This window comes from Ambystoma mexicanum, chromosome 5p, assembly GCF_040938575.1.
Source record: "Ambystoma mexicanum isolate Mex_15411 chromosome 5p, UKY_AmexF1_1, whole genome shotgun sequence".
NCBI classification, from domain to species: Eukaryota; Metazoa; Chordata; class Amphibia; order Caudata; family Ambystomatidae; genus Ambystoma; species Ambystoma mexicanum.
This window is the reverse complement of record NC_090930.1, coordinates 1,332,910,588-1,332,935,631: the sequence shown is the minus strand read 5'-3', so window position 1 is coordinate 1,332,935,631 and position 25,044 is coordinate 1,332,910,588. Positions and strand designations below refer to the sequence as shown.

The 25,044-nt window shown below is 45.1% G+C and overlaps 1 protein-coding gene across 1 annotated transcript in view; it reads left to right on the top strand.

The window, feature by feature from the left end:
• Positions 1–5,575: 5,575 nt before the first annotated feature.
• CFAP90 (cilia and flagella associated protein 90) overlaps positions 5,576–25,044 on the top strand; it is a 170,913-nt gene continuing 151,444 nt past the window's right edge. Inside the window, exon 1 of the mRNA XM_069613843.1 lies at positions 5,576–5,850. Within this exon, the coding sequence (XP_069469944.1) occupies positions 5,686–5,850 (165 nt within the window). The 5' untranslated portion in view covers positions 5,576–5,685. The remainder of the gene's footprint in view (positions 5,851–25,044) is intronic.

Here is a 25,044-nt window from a genome sequence, read left to right as displayed (position 1 = left end):
ATGAAATTAGTCTCACCATCAGATCTTTATTAAAATTATTCATTTTATATATTAGGTCGGGAAATTATTTCATAGCTAGGACAGTGCAACTGGGTATTATACATCAGGGGGGGCTGTAGGATACTGAGACAGTCCCCCAGTGCAGGGGTTGACAGGGAGGCAGTGCAGGTGGAGAGTGGAAGGGCCTAGGACCGAGGTCGCAGACAGTGGACCAGTTGTAGCAGGGGAGAGGGAGAGAGAAAGCAGAAGCAAAGAGGAAGGTTTTGAGGTGCTTCCGTAAAAGGAGATGGTTCTCCTCAAGATAGTGCGCGGTACAAAACAATATGCCACATAGAACGAACAAGTACAACTTAACCCGTCTTTAAAGCTACTGTATAGTCATTAAATTGCGGTATAAACTCATCTAAAGAGTTACTTACATTATATTTGCATTTTCCATTGTGTCTGTGCGTAGGGCAGCCCCGAAATACCACTCCTTCTATGCCGACGTTATTTCTTCTAATGAACGAACAATAAATGGCTTTCGTTTCTGAAATTATATTCATTATCGTTTACGTTATTGCACCACACCCCCAAAAAGAAGTCTTTCGGGATGGTCCCGGCCTGTCAAGGTCAAATAACAATAGAACCTTATACTGAGTCGTGGGCCATTCCGGCACCCGAGCAAAAAATCAAAGCAGCTGACCTTCACTTTGAACGAGCACACATTCCTAGTTAGCTACATTCAGTGTATGGCCATCTCACAGGACTTGAAATTTACACTCCATCTTTGCATTTTGTGTGCGTGTATTTGCAGCCCCAGAGAACCATAAATACGGAGACATTCTATATATTTTGAAAAATGATTTATATTACTGTTTGGTTTAATTCAATGCGCAAATGAACAAGGTTGGAGAGACACATTGCATGTACACTGAGCAATCACTTTTATTTACACAATACATAGCTACACATATTCAATGGGCCTGCGACATGAGGAGACTCGAGAGCAAAGTCACAGGTGACACCCGGGTGGTTCGCACTACTGCACGGTGAAGGGAGGGGCAACGGTGGAGAGACACATTGCATGTACACTGAGCAATCACTTTTATTTACAAATTACATAGATACACATATTCAATGGGCCTGCAACATGAGGAGACTCGAGAGAACAGACAATCAAATTACAATCATTTAAACCGTGATGTGTATTTCTCAATGAGCTCTTCTTTAGGTGGACATGGAACAGAGGCAATGTTGGGTGGCAATGCAGTTGTCCCCTGCACAGGTTCGTTCACAACTCCATGTATGTGCCTATCTAGGACATCAACAATAAGTCTCTCAATAAAGTCATAACGATGCAAACTGTATTAAAATGACAAAACTTTCTTATCACTGTCGATTCAGGTAAAAAATGTCATTCTGCTTTGAAAAAAATTCTATCTAGAAAATGCCCAATATGGAACCAATTTACATGCATTCGAATGATATGTAGATGTCATTTTATATGTGGGAGACGACCATGACATAGTAGTGGCATCACTGACATCAAAACCAGAGTATACTTACTCGTTACTCGGATTACGCGGACGAACAGTGCTGCGAAGTTCGTGCATAAGCACCATCATCATCCTCAACACGGTCCGTGAGAGGCAGGCTTCCCTGAACTCTGGCAGCTCGGTGATGCATTGCGGACTTGGCTCGCCTTCTGAAATGTAGGCCAAGCACCCGGAATTTTCATGGCAGCAGCAGTTCTCCTCCTCAGTTGGCATTAGCTCACACCGATTGCACGTGCACCAGGTGGAGACGCCGTCCATGCGACATGGTCCAGGCTCTTCATCCGTTGACTGGTCCTCCCAACTGCCGTCCGAATCCCCATCGTTTTCGCGTGCTTGCCTTTCCAGTAGTTCCTCCTCGGTGTACTCGGGCTCGTACATATACGGCATTATTGTAGCCATTGTGTGGTAAAGAAAGTAAAATAATTTACAGAGATGGTACAGGTGTTCACAAGGCCTAGAAGCGGCGAAGGTAGCTGACCAGAGCACAGAAACGAGTCACAGAATACTCAAAGTAACACAGACAGAGGAATGGAATCGAAAATCTGCTGCTGTGTGTTGTGAAACGGTCTGTTTATACTTATTGAGGAAAGAGGCGTCCTGCCATTTCCATGGCGACACTTCATTAGCTGAGGCGCAGCGATTGTTGACACGAAACTTTGGCGTTGGGAAATGGGCGGTACGCATCTGCTGATGTCAGGCTCAGGGGCGGGGGATTTGATTTAGTGCCGCAAAAGCAGGTGAGCCAGGGAGATGGGGGGAAATGATAGGATTATCAAAAAATGGCGGCTGATTTCGAGTGCGTTAATGGACGAAAAGTCGGGTAAGGTCCATAGGAAAGTTTTCTACGATCTACCGAGTTATGCTTAAAAACACATGGCCGAACCGTAGGGACAATAAAAAAAAGTCCCGGAACTATCCTTTAAATGAATCTACAAAATGGATAGACTAGTTTATGTGGATAAGGACTGAGTAATAAAATGGATGGAAAGACTAGTAAATTAAATGGTGAACCAGACGAAATGTATGAACAGACGAAGTGGAATGAACAGACAGAGTGAATAAAACGGATAGAATAGATGGTACAAATGGAATGCTCGATCTCAAGCGCCTTACTGATAACCACCATATCACAATACCATGCTTACTCTCTCCTATACACCACCACTCAAGTAGAACACAGCGATACTATGACACATTCGGTATAGCTGTTCTCATACTAACACCCGCCACATACTCCTCATCATCCTAATTAAACACAGCTAGCTGAGCACATACTGCCATCTTAAGCATTCTCATCAGGCCTAACACAGCCAGAAATCAGTCTGGGTGTCTATCCCCCAGAATGAACACATATACCTGACCTCCCAACCACCACATCTACCCCTAAGAAGCAGCTATCATGCAACTGCCACACTGGCTGCACACATATCCGGTGCACCCACGCACCTTATGACCCTCTCTCTCTGAACTGACTTGAACTATGTTCCAGAGCCACAGACACATTTCGCCCTGCTTAGTATGTGTGATTCCATTGACGTTTATTAACTGCATGATCTTTGATACAGCCTCTTTTTTTTTACTGTAGATAGTTTCATGTGTGCCTCCATTCTAAATTCAGAGCTCTCAAGTCTCCTGTGGCCATGCGTCAGAAGACCCTTCCAGTCCTGTGTTTGCTTTGTAACCTGGGAATTGTAGATTTCCTAAACCTTGAAAGGGAAGAAAAAAATACAAGTCCCAGCATCCAAAGGGAAACAAGCACTGGCAATGCCAATAATTTTGGCATTTGTAATAATAATAATAATTTGTAGTTATTTATTGCATTTTACATTAAGCATGGAGGCAAGGAACGAGGAATGACAGCACAGGGAGGAAGAAATTAAGGCATGGGCGGAATGAAGGGCAGCATTGTGGGGTCAGGGAAGCACTGTGGGGTGGTGGTGAATAAGAAATAAATGGCAACACGAGGGAGAATGAAACTATGCAGACAGCAACAGTACACAGGAACATTGTACAACATTTGAAGGATGGAGTGACAGTGCAAATGGTGGGGAAAGAGTGACAGCACAAATGGTGAGGAAAGAGTGACAAGCAAAGGGGCGGCATAGCAAAAGTCCAAGGGGGAAGGAGCAACATTGCAAGGAAGAAGGACTGACAGCACAGGAGGAAGGAGTGACAGCGCAAGGGGGTTGCAACAGTGCAAGTGGAAAGGTGCAACAGCGCAAGGCGAGGGAGCACCAGAGCAAGGGGGCGATGCAACAGCACAAGGCGGAAGGAGCCACAACGCAAGTCGGGAGTACATCTGTTGGTTGTATGTATAATTGCAGCCTTTGGTCGTAGTTGTCATATATTGTAGTTTTAATATCAATTTTAATATCAATAGGGCTAATTTATTGCCAAGCGTAGGGTAAGCAAAATGCATACATGCCTTGCGCAAAAGCTTTTACCCACTTTGGTTATGCTATGCCCAATTTTCAATCATTTGTATGGCGGAGAGGAGGGGTAGAGGGTAACTTGCATTTCTGCAACCTTCCTTCCTCTCCGCCATACAAATGCTGCACCATTTGTGCCGGGATGCATTTTCATGCCGGCGCAAATTCTGGAGATCCTTATGGGGCCTGCTGCCTTAATCAGGCAGACCCCATAGGGATCCATTGTACATGCTGCCAGCCATGGTCACATGACAGGTAGCATTTACTTACTTTGCACGGCGGAGTGCAAAGGTGCAGGGCAAAAGGCAGCATACAAGTATGCCTGCCGCCTTTTGCCCTGCACATTTGCTCTCTGCCGTGCAAATGACCAGAATTTGACGTCGGGGAGCTGCCTTCCTATAAGTCTACAGGTAATGGTTCCTAGCTGCCAATGTACAGGGAACTTGAAAATGAGCCTGAATGGGATTTCATACTAGGATATCACTATGTTGCCAGTGGTACTGCACCCCTCCAATGAACTGCAACCGGCAGATGTCCTCACAACTTATTGGACAGGTGCAGTGCCACTGACAACACAATGACCTCATGAGATTTCTAATGAAGACCTCTGTATAATGTCAGTGGTACTGCACCTTTCCAAAAAATAATGGCTTGTATGTTAACAGTATCCGGAAAGGGAAAACCACATGTACCCCAGCAGGGGCAGAAAGGTAGCCCAAATATAGCATAACCCCCTCTGTGTCCAAAAGAAAGATCACTCTGCTACCCAAGCTTTAAAAGTGACAGACACGTGACACGTTAAAGTACTCCTGATAGGGAGAAAATGTGTTAAATGAATCCACTATTGGATTACATTGATATATCACAACAAGACATAACATTTACTGTGTTGGCCGATTATGCCACAGCATTTCCAGGTGTCATGCCAAGCACAATGTCAGCTTTCTGCAACTGCTTTCTTCTCTATAGCAATGGTGTTGGTGATAATGGGCAAACACCAACAAGGTGGAGTAGTGTTGCAAGTGTGGCTAGCTACACGAGTAAAGCGTTCATCCCTGACATGAGTGTAACATGCACTGTACAAGTTCGAATCCTGCAGCAGGGACAATTTAGCCTTGCATTTTTACAGGGTTGATACATCAGTACAGTTCAAAATATCATACATTAATTCAGCATTTATAAGCTGGAAGAGTCTGAAATAAAGCTCTACTTATCAACCAAAAGTGTCTACTATTTATATAGAAGATGTGTTGTTTGATGCAATTTAACAATATTAGGTCAAGTGAGATACTAATAAACTGCCTTCATCAAATCACACTCTGCATAATGTTTATGAGACGATGCCACTAGTTAAAAGGTTTTAAGCAGCAAGGGCGAGCATAATGGAGCAACGAGAAACACGCACGTTCAAGGGACACAGAATTACTCAATCTGTTGACCTGTTGCATTGTCTGAAAATCAGAGTGAGTACACAGCCCTACATCGAATTCCATTTTTGTAATTCCACGTTTGCGATGTTATATTGAAGAAAAGAAAACCTGGAAACACAGTTCTTAGCCAATTGTGACACGGGAACCGCTTCACCTTTGTAACCGTAGCTAATTACCTAGCAACCCGGGAACGCTTCTGAAACTTGAGCTCGGCGGCTGGCACTCGGTGCCAAGAGAAACACACAGCAACGAGTAAAAAATACGCATTTCTGCACCCAGCTATAAAACATGACCGAGCAAACGACAGCAGAGAGTGCACCAAAAGAAGAGACAGATGAATGTACAGGGAGAAAACACCGTGGCCCCCCACTCTCAGCCCAGTCCGCTTTTGCATACGTGCCGCCCAGGAGAGAGGGTCTTAAAGAGCAGAGCTACTTCAACCAGGCGATAAAGGTATTCCGGGAAGGGGCAGGGCATTGTATGTGTCAGTGGGAGATACCAAAAGCAAGGGGAAGTCATTTTGACATGTTTTAAAAGCATTGGAGAACGAATAGTGCGCATTGAATGCGGGAAACCCGAGGATGGTTTGAAAAGGAAGGGCAAGTGTGGTATGCAACTAATATCATTTCATTTCACTTTGCATCATTCTGTTTATTTTGTTTTGTTTTATGTGGTTTTATTATGTTTACTTGTTTCATATTTGCCTATAACGGGATGTAAATATTCGTTGTAAAGTATAAGATGTTTAAGTATGCTAAATGATAATGTGTATAAAAATTTGAAAAGTTGGTTTACCAGCTATAACAAATAAAAAAAACTAAAAAAAAACCTGATATCATTCGTACAATAGTAGAATTCCACTTTGACCCTCTTTCGCATCAAACTCCATAACTAATGAAAATGAACCACCCGTACAGATCCACCTCATGGCGAAGGTAGCCGACATCTTTTTTATGTCGGCAGTGTACGCCATACATCGTGGAGGGGGCACATTATTATGTCCATGTTTTGCACAACACCAGTAATCTGAATAGGGAGTGGCATATCATAGCTGCCTAAATATACACATTTAAAAGCCCACAATATACACATTTAAAAGCCCACAAAAGCTAATGCAGACTATCTGCCGTCTGCTATTCTCACCTTGCATCATTAGAGAGGAGATGCTGATGAAAAATATCACAAAAGATTTCTCATCTTCCAAAACCGTAGCAACTTTAAGCACAGCATGTTTGTAAACATCTTGTAGTTTGCATACTTTATAAATACAGAGCAATTCAATAATGGAATGTAAAATTGGGATAAAAGCCAGGACTGGCTGATTATTTGCGGATCCGCCGGAGCGCCTCAGACCGGCTCCGTTGGTTGCGGTGCGCGATATGGGTGCCTTTAGCATTTAACATGTAATTGAGAATGTTATTATGCTGCCACACTTATATGGAATTGTGAAGATTACTAGGTGCAGCATGTGGTTGGAGTGGGGGATGTTGGTGTGTGCCGCACTTGGATGGAGTTCTGGGCGTTGACCTGGGACGCCTCCAGGGGGAAGTATGGGGGTTGGTGGGTGCCGCACTTGGGCGGAATTGTGAGTGTTAGCGTGTTAAAATATCATATAACTCACTAACAAAAAAGAAAAAACTCAACATCTCTGCATACTTATCACACTCAAAAAACTCACACAACCATCTCTCGCACAACAACCCGCACGCACTTCACAATACTGCAACAACACATAAGCCGTATCAACAGCATACGAGGACTGACATCGATCCGATACTCGCACCAAAGCTAAGCACCCGGTGTATACCGAGTTGAAGCTGCCAACAGAACACTACCTCTCTCACTATCCTACTCCCTCTTCACCTTACTAACCCATCCCACCTTCTCGTTTACAGATCTGCCAGAGCGCCAGGGGAACAACTCTGTTGGTGACGGTGCGCAGTACAATACCTTTAACATTTAACAATTAACATTTAAACTCATATGGTGCACCAAGTATAAGAATGAAATATGAAGTGAGCCTGAAAGCCAGGGTGAGCAATTATTTCACAGCTGGTATAGGATAACTTGAAGAAATTACTGTAAACTGCCCTACGAACTACTACTATTCTTTGTTTTCTCATTAGGCATTTTTACGGTTTAACAACAAAACTTCCAAATCCATTTTCAGTATCCAAAATCAGAAAAGAAAACAAATAACACAAATGTCAATCCACTTCAAACAGAATTTCTAATTACTTAGTGTACCATTTCTTACATTTAAATAAAACTGGGTATCTAAACTGAAAATAAATGATTAAAATTCATCCTTCGACATGTCTTAAAAAGGGAAAGCAGAATTAAAGAGCAGCAAAAATCCCTGAATTCGACTCACTGCCTAATATGCTAAACTTGAATGATTCCTCTCTAAGGTCTCATTTACTACCCCAAAAAGTCCATTAATACCTATTAGCACCCTCGGTGAGGGAGCCAGCCAATCAGGTGGCTAGGAACGCAGGCTTGAACCGCCGATACAAGCCTGCATTCCAGCCAGCCTGACGGCCTGTTCCCCCCGCTGCCATCTTTTTCTTACCCTCCTCCCTCTTTTTTTTAAACCCTCAAAAACCTCCCCACTCATCTTATTTCAGCTGCAGCGTCAGCCATTTCTTCCTTCATTCAACGAGACGCGCGATGTCCCATTGAGTGAAGGAAAATCCTTTTTTTTAGCACCCCGGGTAACCACTTTGGCAACCCGGGGTGCTAACAGCCGCAAGCCGTTCCAAGTGCTGGAACAGGGATTAATGGCCCATAGCTTGTGTTATCTTCCCTTGCTTCGCTCGGCCCGAAAGCGTGAACTGCCAGGCTGTTAACCCTCATACTAGCCCTTGGAACAGCGGCTTAACTCCATATTCTATCATTGTCCAAAGCACTGCATTCAAGGAATAGATGCTGAAGGGACTCCACCTTGTCTCTCTCTTTGCACGCTCTGCATGTTCTCAATTTGAGTGGAACTTTTCAATGTGCCCCCACTACTGCAAATGTCTAATTGATTCAAGCAAGGATTCAGAAACATACGCATCAGAATTGACAAGGTAGGGAGTGAATATTAGTCAGAGGCCCAATCGAAGGGGATTGCAAGAATTCTACTGTAGTTCTCGTTTACTGCAAACTTCCACAAATCATCTCATATTCCATTTTTCATTGGTTCTTCAATTTCCCATTTAGTTTTAAAGCTGGGACTTGCATGAATAGTTAACACCATCGAGTTACTGTTGGTTGGAAACGTCTTTCACTCTGATCAAGCAAAGCTCTTTCAAGCACATTAAAGTCTAGTTTGAGGTTACTTTGTGAACACGTTCTGGTTATTCTAGAATTTTCTTTTGTTGGAAGGTTTACATTACTTATAAATCTCCTACAAAGAAAATTCATTACAACATAGTATATATAATATGTGCAAATATGTTCATTCATTTTATTTGCATTGCTCACATCTGTTAGGGAGTATTTCCATTTCTGTGCCAATTCCCTTTAACCTTAGAGACCCCCATCTTGTTTGCTGGACTCAATGCTTTTTAATTTTTACTCCTGAGTGAGTGGGACCTTTTTCACTCACTCATGGGTTTTCCCGACTATGATTTTCTATGTACCTTACTGTTTTATGGATTCCGGTAAACTCCATAAGCATCTGCTTTTGCATTGTGACACACAGCACCTTTTGTGTAGTGCCACTGAGAAGTCCCTTGGACTAATGTTTAACTACATTGTATTGGGTGAACTACTGTTCCCAAGAATAGTGAGATGACCCCTGTCTTACTTACCTTTACTTTATGGGTCCAGCACCCTCCACCCTATGTGGAGTGCTGGGGGGGTTACATAGTAATTCCTTTAACCCATTCCTCATGTAACATTTTGTTACACTAACTTACTTGAATGGCTTGGGCAGTGGTTTATTTTTTACTACCCAGTGACATGTATATGCATGCTGATACCTCAGCTGTAGTGCTGCACCCAAGGGTGACAAGTTTCTCAAAATGGCCCCTGTCTTCTTTTTTCACCATTTCTTGTTAGTTCATTTCTTCTTGACTTTTACTCTGTTGTTTGCGTCAGGTTTGAGTCCTTTGTGTATTTCAGCCCTGAAGCCCACCGAGCTCCACTGTGTCTGGAAAGGCAGGAAGTGAGGGAGGGTCCCAAAACTTCCCTGTCCTTTGTCTCCAGGTGTGCCTGGGCGAAACCAGTTCCAATTGGTCGGCTGGAGGACAGCCCCCCTGCTGTGTGATTGACAGCCTAGGGCTATGAATGAATGAGAAGTTGCATAAAAAGGCAGGTTTTTGGGACTAGAAGCAGAATCGACAAGATTCAAAGCAGAAGATTAGAGAATCTGCCAGCTGCACCCTCCTGGACCGCAAAGTGCCCGGTGAAGCCCTTCAGCAGTGCTGACCCTGTTTTTGAATCGACTGGGAAGACACCTAAAGGATCACTTCCTTCGTTAGGCTGCTGGGACCCACTAGCCTCGAGACTGACTCTGTTCTGGCACAATCCCTGACTTGCAGCAACTTTCCAAGGCTGCAGAAGCCCAATAGACGGGGTACCTGGACCACTTGTGAGTGCATTGTCTACTGAAGTCTGAATCCAACCAGATCTTTGTGGGCATCGAGAGGACACTAAAGAAATAGGAAATCCATGTCCAGAGTCTCTTCACCAGTGTCCAGGACCGCGGGATCAAGGAAATCCTAACCAGAGCTTTTCCTTCTTCTTTGGCGCTGCGAAAAAGGCACCAAAACCACAAAGAGCCGCTGAATTGATGGAAATCTATTGCTGCCAAGTCCCTCCCTTGAGTGCTGCCAAAGGTGCCCGCCAGACCTCCTCCCTTTCATCACCAGGACCAAGGACCAGTAACAAGGGTCTACTACATTGCATCGTGAAGGCAACCTGCTGGAACAACTTCTTCATTTCAAAGGTATTGTGGGGCTTGTGTTATTTTATCCTTTTGACATTTGGGGTGCTTCCTATCTTTGGGAGTGTGATTTAACCCTACACTAAGTTGACATCAACATACCTGCATTGGCCTTACAGCTTGTGCTTTCTAAAGGTGACTCCTCTTGAGTTTCTGTGATTTACCTTTTGAACACTGACTATTAAAGAACATATTTCTAAGAAGAGCATCAGCACTTTGACTTTGTCCATTGACTTTGGCTGACCTGGCTCCCTAAAGGACTCCTTCTGAACTTATTGGCTTTGGCAGTGCTTGTCCCCTCACATGATTTAAATGTTGAACATTGGATATGGGAGTGGGAATTTATTTGCCCATCTCTTCCATAATCTTTCTTTCATTTTTTCATAAAACACAGCAGTCACTGGGCACAGCTAAATTCAAAGCAGATGGAGATGCAATGCAGACAGAGTAATGGAGGGAAAGTCAGAGGGGTGGGAGATGGTGATGCGACTAACGCACAAGGAGGAGAAATGTCACGAAAAGGTCAGCAGGCAATGAGTATTGTGGGATCAGTTTGCTTTCCAGGTCATCAGATGGGTGTCACAAGTCTCTCCCCTTCTCACCTGTTTTTCCTTGCTTGCGACCTTCTTGGATGATTTCTTTGGCACGGTCTGGGATTTGTGTAGACCCGTGTGCTGGTCTTCGGGTTCCAGCGTGAGGATAGCAGTCCTACACCAGGAGGCGTTCAGATGTCCAGGACCGGGAACCAGGAAGGAAACAATGTCCGAGCTCGGAGGCACGGAACGCCGTGACCCGAGCACAGACGAGGATCCAGGAAGAAGCTCGAAGGTAAGTTCGAGGAAAGGAAAGGAAGTTGATTCAAGGAATCGGGAAACAGGACTCGGAAGAAAGCCCCGAGCGAACTCCGGCAACACACGTCAGACTACTCCGAGCGGTAGCGTTGAGTCGCGCAGAGCCGCGGGGGCGTGTCTGTTTTGTAGAATGTTGAACGTAGCGCGTAAAGACTGGCAAGCTGCGTTCCGCACCAAACCCTGCTCCCCCGGGTTTGCCTGGATGGATGAGATGGTATCTTCGTATCAGCCGGGGGCATTCATATTTGAAACGGGTTCCCAGGTGCGCTCACTGGGAGGATACCCTTTCCACTTGACCAAATACTGTAGTTGACCACGTCGGTACCTAGAGTCACAAATTCTGGAGACCTCATATTCGAGTTGGTCATTGACAATTGCTGGGGTAGATCTTGGAGCAGTTCGAGAGGGCTGAACATAAGGTTTTAACAGAGAAGTGTGGAAGACTGGATGAATCCTTTTCCATGATTCTGGTAGTCGGAGTCGAAAGGCCACTGGATTAACAATTTCCTTTATAGAAAAAGGTCAGTAATACCTGGGAGCCAATTTATTTGGTCGTAGGTGATTTTGAAGGAGTTTTGAGGATAACCAGACCTTATCGCCAATTGAATAGGAAGGTCCAGGCCTTCTTTTGGAGTCTGCATATTGTTTCACGTCTCTTCGGGCCTTTTCTAGGTGTTCCTTTGCTTCTTTGTGCACATTGATTAGTGTTTCAATCCAGGAATCAACTGTTTGAACTGGGGTAGGATGTGGGAGAACGGATGGTAGAGCTGAAGGCTGAAATCCTTGACTACAGAAGAAAGGACTGGTCTTAATAGCAGAATGATCCGAATTGTTGTATGCGAATTCGGCCACAGGTATTAAGAGTGACCAATCATCCTGGACTTTGGTGGCAAAACAACGAAGATACTGTTCCAGGATTTGATTTACTCGTTCGGTAGCTCCATTGGTCTGTGGATGATAACCCGAAGACAATGCACATTGAATTCCCAATATACGACATAGCTGTTTCCAGAACTGGGATATGTACTGGGGTCCTCTGTCGGAAATGATTTTGGAAGGTAGTCCATGAAGTCGGAATATGTGTTCTTGAAAAATCCCAGCAAGTTCAGATGAGGCTGGTAGTTTGTATAGAGGCATAAAATTAGCCATATGTGTGAACAAATCAATGGTAACCATTATAGTTGTGTAGCCTCTGGAAGAAGGTAGTTCTACGATAAAATCTGTAGCAATGATTTCCCAGGGTCTTGTTGGTAGTGCTGGTTGATGTAGAAGGCCTGCTGGTCTTTTATTGTCATGTTTGTTCTGATTACAGATTGCACAAGTCTGGACATGGATCTTGATTTCATCCTTCATCCTTGGCCACCAAAACTGTCTTTGTATAAGATGGAGGGTGTTGGTTATGCCCCGGTTTCCTGAATGGAGAGTATCATGGCATAAGCTTGTGATCTTTTGTCTCAATCCAGGAGTAGGGATGACCAGCCGTTTGTCCTTGAATAGATATCCGTCTTTTGTTTTGAGATTCCACTGATTGTTTCTCTTAAACTCCTTCCAGGGTTCAGAGGACTGAGTTTGGGCTCGAATATCCTCCAGTAGAGTAATTGCTTGAGCAACATATATTGTGTTGGGAAACATCTTAGGAAAAGTCCGGTCCTCAAGGGTTTCGTAATCAGGACGTCTGGATAAGGCATCGGCTAAAATGTTATGTGTTCCAGGAAAATGATGGATTTGAAATTGGTATTGGGCAAAAAAGAAGGCCCAACTGGCTTGGCGACTGTTTCTACATTCCAGGGATTGTAGGAAGACTTGAAGCTTCCGATGGTCCATGCGGACTTGTACCGGGTGTTTGGCGCCCAGAAGGAGATGACGCCAATCAGTGAAGGCTTGACGAATGGCTAACAATTCCTTCTCCAGGACGGAATAATGAGTTTCACTAGGAGTCAAGGTGCGGGAGAGATAGGCGATGGGAAGTTGTAACTTGTCGCCCAGTTCCTGTTTCAGGACTGCCCCGATGGCGTAGTTTGAGGCATCAGTTTCAACAAGGAAGGGTCGGTCAGTGTCAGGTTGAGCTAGGATGGGAGCTTGTGTGAACTCCGACTTCAACCGTTGAAATGCCGAATCTTGGGCTGAGGTCCACTGAAAGGGTGTATCTTTCTTTAATAATGTGACAATGGGGTGCACAATCTCAGAGAACGCGGGTATACATTTCCTGTAGAAATTAGCAAGCCCCAGGAAGGATTAAATTTGTTTTACAGAGGTCGGAACAGGCCAAGATAGAATGGAGTCAACCTTGGAAGAATCCATTCCAATCCCCTCTGGGCTAAGAACGAATCCGAGATAGTGAACAGTTGATACATGGAAAAGACATTTCTCGGGTTTGGCCAGGAGCTTGTGTTCTCGTAAACGTTGTAAGACTGCCCTTACGCGCTCTTCGTGTTTCAGATGGTCCTTGGAGTAGATCAATATGTCGTCTAAGTATACAATGACGAAGAGGAACAACATATCAGAAAAGACCCGATCCATGAAACGTTGGAAAGTTGCAGGGGCATTAGCAAGTCCAAAGGGCATGACCAAGTATTCAAAATGGCCGAAGGGTGTTCTAAAGGCTGTTTTCCATTCATCACCTTCTTTTATACGAATAAGATGGTAGGCACCCCTGAGATCTAGTTTTGTGAAGATTACTGCACCTCTCACTGCTTCCAGGATGTCTGAGATGAGAGGCAATGAGTAACGGTCCTTGAGAGTGCATTGGTTAAGGCCACAGTAATCCAAACATGGCCTAAGCTCCTTGGAATCCTTCTTAGGGATGAAGAAAAGGGAAGCGCCCGCTGGGCACTTGGATGGTCGAATAGTTCCATTTTCCAGGTTGGTGTCCAGGTGTTCCCGGAGGGCCCTTTTTTCAGGTTCTGACAGAATAAACATTCTTCCGAAAGGAATCATGGCTGAAGGTTCAGTGTCAATGGCACAATCCTCAGGTCTGTGGAGTGGTAGAGCTTGAACAATTGCTGTTGAGAATACATCTGTGTATGCCTGGTAGACCCTGGGAATCCGGATAATGTTAGAGACGGTGACCGGAATTTGCTGAGTTTCTTGAGAGTCTTCAGAGGAACTTGGTAAAGTGATTGGGGACAAACAGTGGGACATACAATGTTCTGAACCAAGAAATAAGGATCCTGCTGCCCAGTTGATGTAGGTGTTATGCTTCTGTAACCAAGGCATGCCTAGAACCATAGGATAGTGGGCAGACCTTATGATATCAAATGTAATCCTTTCTTGGTGGTGGTTTTTGGAAAGAAGAATCTCTTTGATTTGAAGGGTTATGGGTCCTGAAGATAAGGGCCTCCCATCAATAGCTTCAACAGGTTGCATAGTCTCTCGTGTTTCGTGGGGGATGTTGTGACTACTGACCAAATCATGATCTATGAATATGCCCATAGCTCCGCAATCCACTAATGCCAGGATGGGGTAGGATTCTTTCTTGGAAGGCGATAGGAATGCCTGTAGAATCACAAGATTGTTTTGTCCAGGAGAGTTCAAGGAAGGAATTGATGAGGAGCAGACACCTTTCTCATGAAACTGTACCCCATCTAGGATCAGGAGCTGGCGTTTCCCGAACGCTGTGGTGGAGCGATAGGGCACTCTCTCACAAGGTGTTTATCGGAGGCGCAATACATGCACAGTCCAGTGTGAATCCGGCGCATCCTTTCTTGTGGGTAATGGGTCCACGGAAGGCCGCCAGTTGCATGGGTTCTGGGTCCGAGGTTGGAGAAGCTGCAGGCTCTGGTCTGAATGGATGATCTGTGGCAGCCTTTTGGGATGTTGACTTAGACTTTCTTTTCTCTGCCTTTCTTTCCTGGATACGAAAGTCAATTTGTAGGGAGAGGTCCATGAGGGCCCGGAAGGCGCTTGGGCGAGCTACCCTGGCTAACTCGTCCTTTAGTTCTTCATTTAGGCCTCTTCGAAAGAGGGTGAAGCTGGCTTCTTGGGACCAATCAGCCTCTTTCACAAGTTGTTTAAAGCGGCTCACATAGGTAAGCATTTCCTGGGATCCTTGTTAAAATTCAAGTAGTCGTTCTTGAGCGCTGTAAACAAGCTCTGGTCGATCAAACATAGCTTTCAGGGCTTCCACGAACCCCTCATAATCATCCAGGAGGGTGTCGCCCGAATTGACTAGGGGGGTTTCCCAGGTCAAGGCATTACCAGTGAGGTGTGAGATCATAAACCCCAACTTTGCTCTTGAGGTGGAAAAGTATTAATAACCACTGAACAGGTTATCATGCCTTGTTCCTTCGAGAGAGGGGCGCCTGCTACCTTTTTTGTATTTTTGAAAGGAACTTGGGGTTGGTCACCCTAGGTTACCTGGGGGCAACCAGACGTGGACTCCCTGCTCACTGTGCTTAGAGAGGCTCAGCTTCACCTCACTGATGATGCCCAACAAGGCTGAAACACGTGTATGGGGTTGCTGATGGTACTCTTGTTCAGAGAGGAATTGCCATAGCATTTCGGTGCTGGACTGCCCTTGTGGGCGGGACAAAGACTGATATGCAAATGAATATTTCCGATCTGTGAAGGTACAGTGAGCAAAAAGCAATGGCTGCGAACTCTCAATGTGGTTAATAACCACTGAGCAGGTTATCATGCCTTGTTCCTTCGAGAGAGGGGCGCCTGCTACCTTTTTTGTATTTTTGAAAGGAACTTGGGGTTGGCCACCCTAGGTTACCTGGGGGCAACCAGTCGTGGACTCCCTGCTCACTGTGCTTAGAGAGGCTCAGCTGCACCTCACTGATGATGCCCAACAAGGCTGAAACACGTGTATGGGGTTGCTGATGGTACTCTTGTTCAGAGAGGAATTGCCATAGCATTTCGGTGCTGGACTGCCCTTGTGGGCGGGACAAAGACTGATATGCAAATGGATATTTCCGATCTGTGAAGGTACAGTGAGCAAAAAGCAATGGCTGCGAACTCTCAATGTGGTTAATAACCACTGAACAGGTTATCATGCCTTGTTCCTTCGAGAGAGGGGCGCCTGCTACCTTTTTTGTATTTTTGAAAGGAACTTGGGGTTGGTCACCCTAGGTTACCTGGGGGCAACCAGACGTGGAATCCCTGCTCACTGTGCTTAGAGAGGCTCAGCTTCACCTCACTGATGATGCCCAACAAGGCTGAAACACGTGTATGGGGTTGCTGATGGTACTCTTGTTCAGAGAGGAATTGCCATAGCATTTCGGTGCTGGACTGCCCTTGTGGGCGGGACAAAGACTGATATGCAAATGGATATTTCCGATCTGTGAAGGTACAGTGAGCAAAAAGCAATGGCTGCGAACTCTCAATGTGGTTAATAACCACTGAACAGGTTATCATGCCTTGTTCCTTCGAGAGAGGGGCGCCTGCTACCTTTTTTGTATTTTTGAAAGGAACTTGGGGTTGGTCACCCTAGGTTACCTGGGGGCAACCAGACGTGGACTCCCTGCTCACTGTGCTTAGAGAGGCTCAGCTTCACCTCACTGATGATGCCCAAGAAGGCTGAAACATGTGTATGGGGTTGCTGATGGTACTCTTGTTCAGAGAAGAATTGCCATAGCATTTCGGTGCTGGACTGCCCTTGTGGGCGGGACAAAGACTGATATGCAAATGGATATTTCCGATCTGTGAAGGTACAGTGAGCAAAAAGCAATGGCTGCGAACTCTCAATGTGGTTAATAACCACTGAACAGGTTATCATGCCTTGTTCCTTCGAGAGAGGGGCGCCTGCTACCTTTTTTGTATTTTTGAAAGGAACTTGGGGTTGGTCACCCTAGGTTACCTGGGGGCAACCAGACATGGACTCCCTGCTCACTGTGCTTAGAGAGGCTCAGCTTCACCTCACTGATGATGCCCAACAAGGCTGAAACACGTGTATGGGGTTGCTGATGGTACTCTTGTTCAGAGAGGAATTGCCATAGCATTTCGGTGCTGGACTGCCCTTGTGGGCGGGACAAAGACATATGCAAATGGATATTTCCGATCTGTGAAGGTACAGTGAGCAAAAAGCAATGGCTGCGAACTCTCAATGTGGTTAATAACCACTGAACAGGTTATCATGCCTTGTTCCTTCAAGAGAGGGGCGCCTGCTACCTTTTTTGTATTTTTGAAAGGAACTTGGGGTTGGTCACCCTAGGTTACCTGGGGGCAACCAGACGTGGACTCCCTGCTCACTGTGCTTAGAGAGGCTCAGCTTCACCTCACTGATGATGCCCAACAAGGCTGAAACACGTGTATGGGGTTGCTGATGGTACTCTTGTTCAGAGAGGAATTGCCATAGCATTTCGGTGCTGGACTGCCCTTGTGGGCGGGACAAAGACTGATATGCAAATGGATATTTCCGATCTGTGAAGGTACAGTGAGCAAAAAGCAATGGCTGCGAACTCTCAATGTGGTTAATAACTACTGAACAGGTTATCATGCCTTGTTCCTTCGAGAGAGGGGCGCCTGCTACCTTTTTTGTATTTTTGAAAGGAACTTGGGGTTGGTCACCCTAGGTTACCTGGGGGCAACCAGACGTGGACTCCCTGCTGACTGTGCTTAGAGAGGCTCAGCTTCACCTCACTGATGATGCCCAACAAGGCTGAAACACGTGTATGGGGTTGCTGATGGTACTCTTGTTCAGAGAGGAATTGCCATAGCATTTTGATGCTGGACTGCCCTTGTGGGCGGGACAAAGACTGATATGCAAATGGATATTTCCGATCTGTGAAGGTACAGTGAGCAAAAAGCAATGGCTGCGAACTCTCAATGTGGTTAATAACCACTGAACAGGTTATCATGCCTTGTTCCTTCGAGAGAGGGGCGCCTGCTACCTTTTTTGTATTTTTGAAAGGAACTTGGGGTTGGTCACCCTAGGTTACCTGGGGGCAACCAAACGTGGACTCCCTGCTCACTGTGCTTAGAGAGGCTTAGCTTCACCTCACTGATGATGCCCAACAAGGCTGAAACACGTGTATGGGGTTGCTGATGGTACTCTTGTTCAGAGAGGAATTGCCATAGCATTTCGGTGCTGGACTGCCCTTGTGGGCGGGACAAAGACTGATATGCAAATGGATATTTCCGATCTGTGAAGGTACAGTGAGCAAAAAGCAATGGCTGCGAACTCTCAATGTGGTTAATAACCACTGAACAGGTTATCATGCCTTGTTCCTTCGAGAGAGGGGCGCCTGCTACCTTTTTTGTATTTTGGAAAAGTAGTAGGGCTTGAAGGTGAAATGCACCAAACATGAATCAAGGAAGGCACGAAGGTTCTTTGAAGAGCCATCATATTTGTCCACTACTCCTCCAAATAAGACACTTTCTTTAGTAGCAGAGTCACGAGACAAGACACTAGCTGTTTTAAAGCAGCATTCTCTCCCTTAAGGTTCTGGACTTCAGTGGTTAATTCCTGCATACCTCACATGAGGTCTTGAACCGTGGCTTCCATCTCTGTATTCCTATCGTTTTTTAGGTGTCTCAATCTGTCACAAGTCTCCCCCTTCTCACCTGTTTTTCCTTGCTTGTGATTATCTTGGATGATTTCTTTCGCACAGTCTGGGATTTGTATAGACCCGTGTGCTGGTCTTCGGGTTCCAGCGTGAGGATAGCAGTCCTACACCAGAAGGCATTCAGATGTTCAGGACCGGGAACCAGGAAGGAAACAATGTCCGAGCTCGGAGGCACGGAACGCCGTGACCCGAGCGCAGACGAGGATCCACGAAGAAGCTCGAAGGTAAGTTCGAGGAAAGGAAAAGAAGTTGATTCAAGGAATCGGGAAACAGGACTCGGAAGGAAGCCCCGAGCGAACTCTGGCAACACACGTCAGACTACTCCGAGCAGTAGTGTTGAGACGCACAGAGCCGCGAGGGCGTGTCTGTTTTGCAGAATGTCGAACGTAGAGAGTAAAGACTGGCAAGCTGCGTTCCGCATCAAACGGCCATGTTGGAAGGATCCCAGAATTCAGTTCTGTATGGGTCAGGGACCACGAAGTCCAGAATGGACGCAGGCGGCGGTTCATGACAATTGGGGCCCCCCAGGCCATCCAGATAGCGGACAGGGAGCAGACAGGGCCTTAGATGCAGGCCTTTGAGGAAGGGCCAGCTCCCACCTCCCTGTGCCTCTCATTGCCTGAAGAGGAAACAAGTAGTCAATGGTGGGGGCCCAGGCACAGGCAAAAGGGCTACCAATGCAGTAACAACAAGGATACAGCGTTCTTGTAGGTGGATATGACCAGCTGGGCCAGTGGACAGTGCAAGGAGAAGCCCAATTTAAAAGCATCCACTATGCTTTAGGCGCAGAAGGACACAAATCGCGCAGTGAACAGGGCATGGCATTCCAAAGATGAATTTGAAGGTACATGTCGTCACGTGTCAGAAATTTTCCAAAAACACACACTAATTTTAAAAAATTGTCATTTTGTGCTGCTTTATTGTCTACTCAATTCCCAATTCAAACAAAGAAAAAAAGAGTACCTGCTTTATTTTTTTAATTTAGCTGTGCCCAGTGACCACTGTGTTTTACCTGCCTGCTTTATGTTTTATTTTTTTATTTAGCTGTACCCAGTGACCGCTTTGGTTTACCAGCCTGCTTTGTTTTTATAAAATTTAGCTGTGCCCAGTGACCACTGTGTACTACCTGCCATGCTTTTCCTGTCAAGTTCTGCCTTGTCTGCATGCACCCTACCTGTGTTCACTCCCTCTCCCCCCACCCCCTCCTCTTCACCTATGGTGCTCTCTGTTTCTCCTATCTTCTCCAACTGCTTCTCTATCGACTATCCTGCTCTTCTCACTAAGTCTGGTAGGAAGAAGTTCAATAAGGATAGCTACAACAACAGGGTAAGTTTGAAAACATGTGGGGAAAATTGCCTGTGGGGAGTCAAAAAAATCCAAAGAGCTGGGTGTAAGTACCCAATAGCATTATACGGTCTGCATTAAACAGCATAGCAGCCACATTGTTAGGACGCGTTAGCATTCTTCTATGTCTTGTCAAGACTTTACATTGTCACATTACTTTCCTGACTGTTCGCATTCTCTAGTGCCCAGGCAAGGGAGGGAAATGGGAAAATATGGCTGCTGTGTGTGGCATCATATTTATTATTTTGCATTGAGCAATGTCCAATTCGTGCATATTTCTAATGCCTATGTCCTCATGGCTCTTATTCATTGGCTGTTATAACTCATATTGGTGTATGGAACAGAAAGAATTGGATGTTCACCAACCTGATTCTAATTCATAATCGGTGTGGAGCGGAGAGTGGCGTGGTTCCGAACGTGCCGGCTTCTGGTTCTGTCGCCGCACGCCTCCGAGTTCTACAAAAAGGGAGGGGATCTTAGGGGGCCAACTGTCATGCTCAGAAGGTAGTAATGATGTTGATATAATATATGCATCTTGCGGTCATGTAATTGCTCACTTACCTTGCCACGAAGACAAGTGTGTGTTTTCATTGGCTGTCGTGCGATCAGGATACTGGAACAACAGGCATCTCTCGGGTGAACGCGGACTGGAAATGTAAACAGTTCCGCGTTTGTCACGGTGGGCGTGTTCTGAGAGTGCAGCCGCTGTAATAAAACGACCACCATTATGTGCAATGGAAGCTCTGTTCGAACGTAGCACTTGTGATGTTAAAACTGTTACTTGATGATCGTAATGCTACCTGAGTGTAGAATGGTGTGTTATAAAATACTCTGCAGGTGTTTCAGATATTATTGTTGTTTCAAATATTATTGTTGGGACCTCAAATTTGCTAGCGGGGACTACATGGTCTGTGTATTAACCCCTTTATATACCTAACTAATTAGGTGTCTCAAATTGGGTAAAGCTCCAGATCTTTTTATGCAGCGTGTGAGGGAGAATGCATGAAAAATGGTCTGCACCCATTGTATGGCCCAGTTGGCAAGGGCAATAGTGTAACTCCGGGGTGCACAACGCTCATCGTAGAGCCCGATTGGGAATAAAGTGCTAAAGGTGATCGAGACACAGTGTGTGATCACCTGTGGTCAGCCCGTTCATGCTCTGTCGCAGAGTATGGTATTCTTGTGTTGCAAACACCTAGGTCAGTCTCCAAATGCTGGTACATGTGTTAGCGATTTCTCATTAGCATGATATCACAGCTAATTCCTGCCATTGAATGGCCTCATTCAGTCCCTGATTGTGGGTGTTCAAACGAAAAATCCAGATCTGTTCCCTCCTGAGTATGATGTCATGGAAATTGTGACCTCGCTTAGGAGGTTTGATTTTTTCAATGATGGTCCATTTAAAATCTTGTGGAGTGTGACCTTCTGCTTGAAAGTAAGCAACAAGACGTGCCAACAGTTTACCTGTCCTGAGGCACGACCTGTGTTCAATCATTCCTTTTCTTACTTTGTGTGGCCATCCCTATATATTTGACTCCCTGACGCCTGACGCCTGTCTCCCTGATGTCTTTTCTCTCTCCTGCCGATACCCTCTTCCTCGTCCCTCTATCTTCCCTGTCTCCCCATGATCTCCATCCTCCCTCCTACCTCACATCACTCCCTACGCTTTCTCCCTTTTTTCCGTCCCCTCCCCTCCATTCTTCTTCCTCCTCAAACGCAAATTGTTCCACATGCTGTTTTTCTGGTTTGTCTCATATATACTGTTATTGCTTCTATGTTATATGTTTAATGTTCCCCTGTTGTTAAACTGTAAAGCGCTTTGGATTAAAGCGCTATATAAACAATAAAATACAAATACAAATTTGAGGTGACACGGGCAAGTAATCATGTAAACCACGCCTTTGGTGTTGCAGTTGGTGAAGTTCAAAAAGGATATTCTGGTCTCCAGCCCAGGCCTCCCTATCACTGATACCTACACCAGCGCTTCCTCTGTTAAATGGGAAATCATATTGTGTCTCCTTTCTAATATATATTGGCCTAAGCCCAGTCGCTCTGCGAAGAAAACCATGTTGCAAAGTTCTGATTTTAATTCGACTTCGCCGCCATTTCAGATCATCTGCCATTTTGATTTCAGTTCATATGTACTTCTGTGTTCTAAAATGGTGGACTGTGTTTCCAACTGGTAACTGAGCCTTCCCGACCTTTGTCCCTAGTTAATGGTTAGACTGTCCGCGGGCCGAATGTTTAGACTGGGTAATGAGACCTTGTCCCATACATGACTTGTGGTTTTAGGATTGTCTGCACCAACAAGCCTCATCCACGAACATACATCGAAGACAATGTAATGCAAACGTCGAGCGTGGACACTGGCTAAATCCTGGAATACACTTTGCCATTGTAACTTGTTTGAATGTAAACCAAATGTAATCCGTGTGCATATTGTTGTATGAGCCATAAGTGAACTTGGCACAAATTCTAGACCACAGATTATTAACTTGCAGAGGGGCTGGACACTATTACTAAATTGTATAAAAGTGCGAATGTCCAGATGTCCAGTACCTCTCACTCCTCACACTGAAGGGCTGGTACTCACTGTGATGTATTGAGGGCCAGATAGCTAACTGATTTTTTTTCTTTGTAACTGCGCAGTAGAATAAAGATCTGTGAATCTTTATAAGCCCGTGTTTGGTGTATTTCCTTTTGTGGTACTCAGCCTCGATATTTCCTCTTGCTTTTACAGATGGCACCCGAATAGGGACCCTCAAGATTGATGCCATCTCGTTGAAGGTTGATGTGGCTATCGGACCGGGATCGGACGGTGAAAAAGGGGGCCTCTTTCTTGGATGAGAAGCGATACCTCAACAGTACTGCACGACTCGATCCCTGGACGGTGAGCCCGCGGTCCAGACGGCATCTTGACGAGGATCCATATATCGAGGCGGGCAGTTTTGCCGAAATCACCAACCACGTGGGTCCTTTGTGTCCTTAGATATCCGATTGGACCTCCTTTGTCCTTTGATCAGGTGAGTTGTGACCTGATTCTTAAGTATCATGATAATTTGTTTTGGTGTATTGTACTCGCGAGCACAATTATTGACCAGGTATCACCAGGAATCTGATATGCCTGAGAAATTATCTGCCTGCTTCAGGGCATTATTAAGCAAGGACAGACAATCTTTGGAATTTGGCCGACCGGCACCACAGGAGGGGTCTCCGGCATGTACTATGTACTGTAAGCACGGCATTAGTAGTATAGTGTTTAATGATATTTGGCACAGACAAACTAGACATGATTCCGAACTTCAGTGGCCAACCAATGGTAGTTTTGAAATTCCTCGTATAGAATATCTAGAGTCTATATTATTAAAAAAAAAGGCTAGACCTGCAGCATTTGATGTATTGCAAAATTGGAAGAAAGAAGCTATGTAGCAACTTAAAAGTAGAGAGCAACATACGCGCCGTCACATGTCCAATGCCGTAAAAGCGTTGTTGTATGGTCAAAATAAACAGTCTGAGTCAGTTAGGAATATGGATAGGGCTTTTCAACTTGGTATTCAGAAAATGTACCCGTCTAAAGATTTTCATGTATCTGATGAGTTAATTGTCAAACTTCAAAATGAACGAAGGCTTGGTGCCACTGCGCCACCTCCGTATGTTCCTATTCCTGCTGTTGTTCTTCCTCCCGTAGTAATTCCTGCTCCTATCGTTCCTCCTATTGTTCCTCTTCCTCTGGCTGTTGTTCCTCCTCCTATCGTTGCTCCTCCATCTGCTCCTCTGCCTTTGCCTACTGTTACGGGTTTGGTAGATTTGCCTTTTGCACCAGTGATAGTACCTTTGTTACCGAATGTACAAGATTTGTCTACTCTTCCTCTTCCGAGTGGTTCTGTTCCGCTTGTAGTTGATAAGGGAGCGGAATCAAAGATTGTAACTCGCAATACTGTGTCTAAAGAGAGAAAGCGCGATTTGACTGCATGGGCCAAACAATGCATGGAGAGGGGTGAACAAGCTGATGTTTTTGCCACACTCTCTAATCTAGACAGTTGTCCTGAGAAAAATGTTTTTATCGAAGGGTTGGGAATTATTTATGTGTAATGAGGAACAGACTAGATGATATAGGTCTCCCACAAGGGTTGAGGGATCTGAATGTTTTAGCATATTCAACAGATACTGCAGAGAAAGTATATGAGCACGTCGAGAGGGCTTTTGAGTATAGAAGGGAGTTGGAAAAGTTACAGAATGAAGAAATCGATGGTGATAGTTTGGGCGCTATGTTCGTACAGAAAAGGTTCCTTCCTTGTCGTAAATTGATAAGTGAGGAAACACGAATTTGCGCAAAGGATGCGTTTAGATGGATTTCAGATATGTCGATATCTCCTCCTATAGAAGTATATGACACGTATAGTCAGTATACGCCAGAAATGCAGAGGAAAGTGATACAGGTAATGGTAGAATACCTGCAGGATGAATGCATAAAAAGAAAGATATGTTGTCCTGCAGAATTATTGAATATTTATAAGAGAGATTTTTCGTCTGACACTCCTTCAGCTGCTTAAGCGCTCGATTTAGCTCTGTTGCTCAGTAAGCGTTCGGAGTTTCCTATCTCTCAGTTGGCTATGAGAGAGGTTCCGCCGACATTTGTCCCAAAAGTTGAGATTCCAGCTAATGCCGCAGCAGGTACAGCTGCCTATGACATTCCTGCACATTATGTGTCGCTGTTTGTTCACGTCCCGTTCTCAAGACAGGAAGTGAACACCATCAAACAATCCATTTCCGATATTAGGAAGAATCCGACAGGGTTCTATAAAAAGATAGAATCTGTCTTGCAGTTGTCAGTATTTACTCTGGGTGATATAGATTTGTTATTTCCCGTGCTCCTACCTATTGATTTGTGCAAACAGATTAGGACTGTAGAAGATGTACCAGGGTTAGGGGATACATGGGATAATATAGTTAGACTAGATAGAGAAAGGCCAGCTGGTGAGAGACCACCACAGATAATACTGACTTTGCC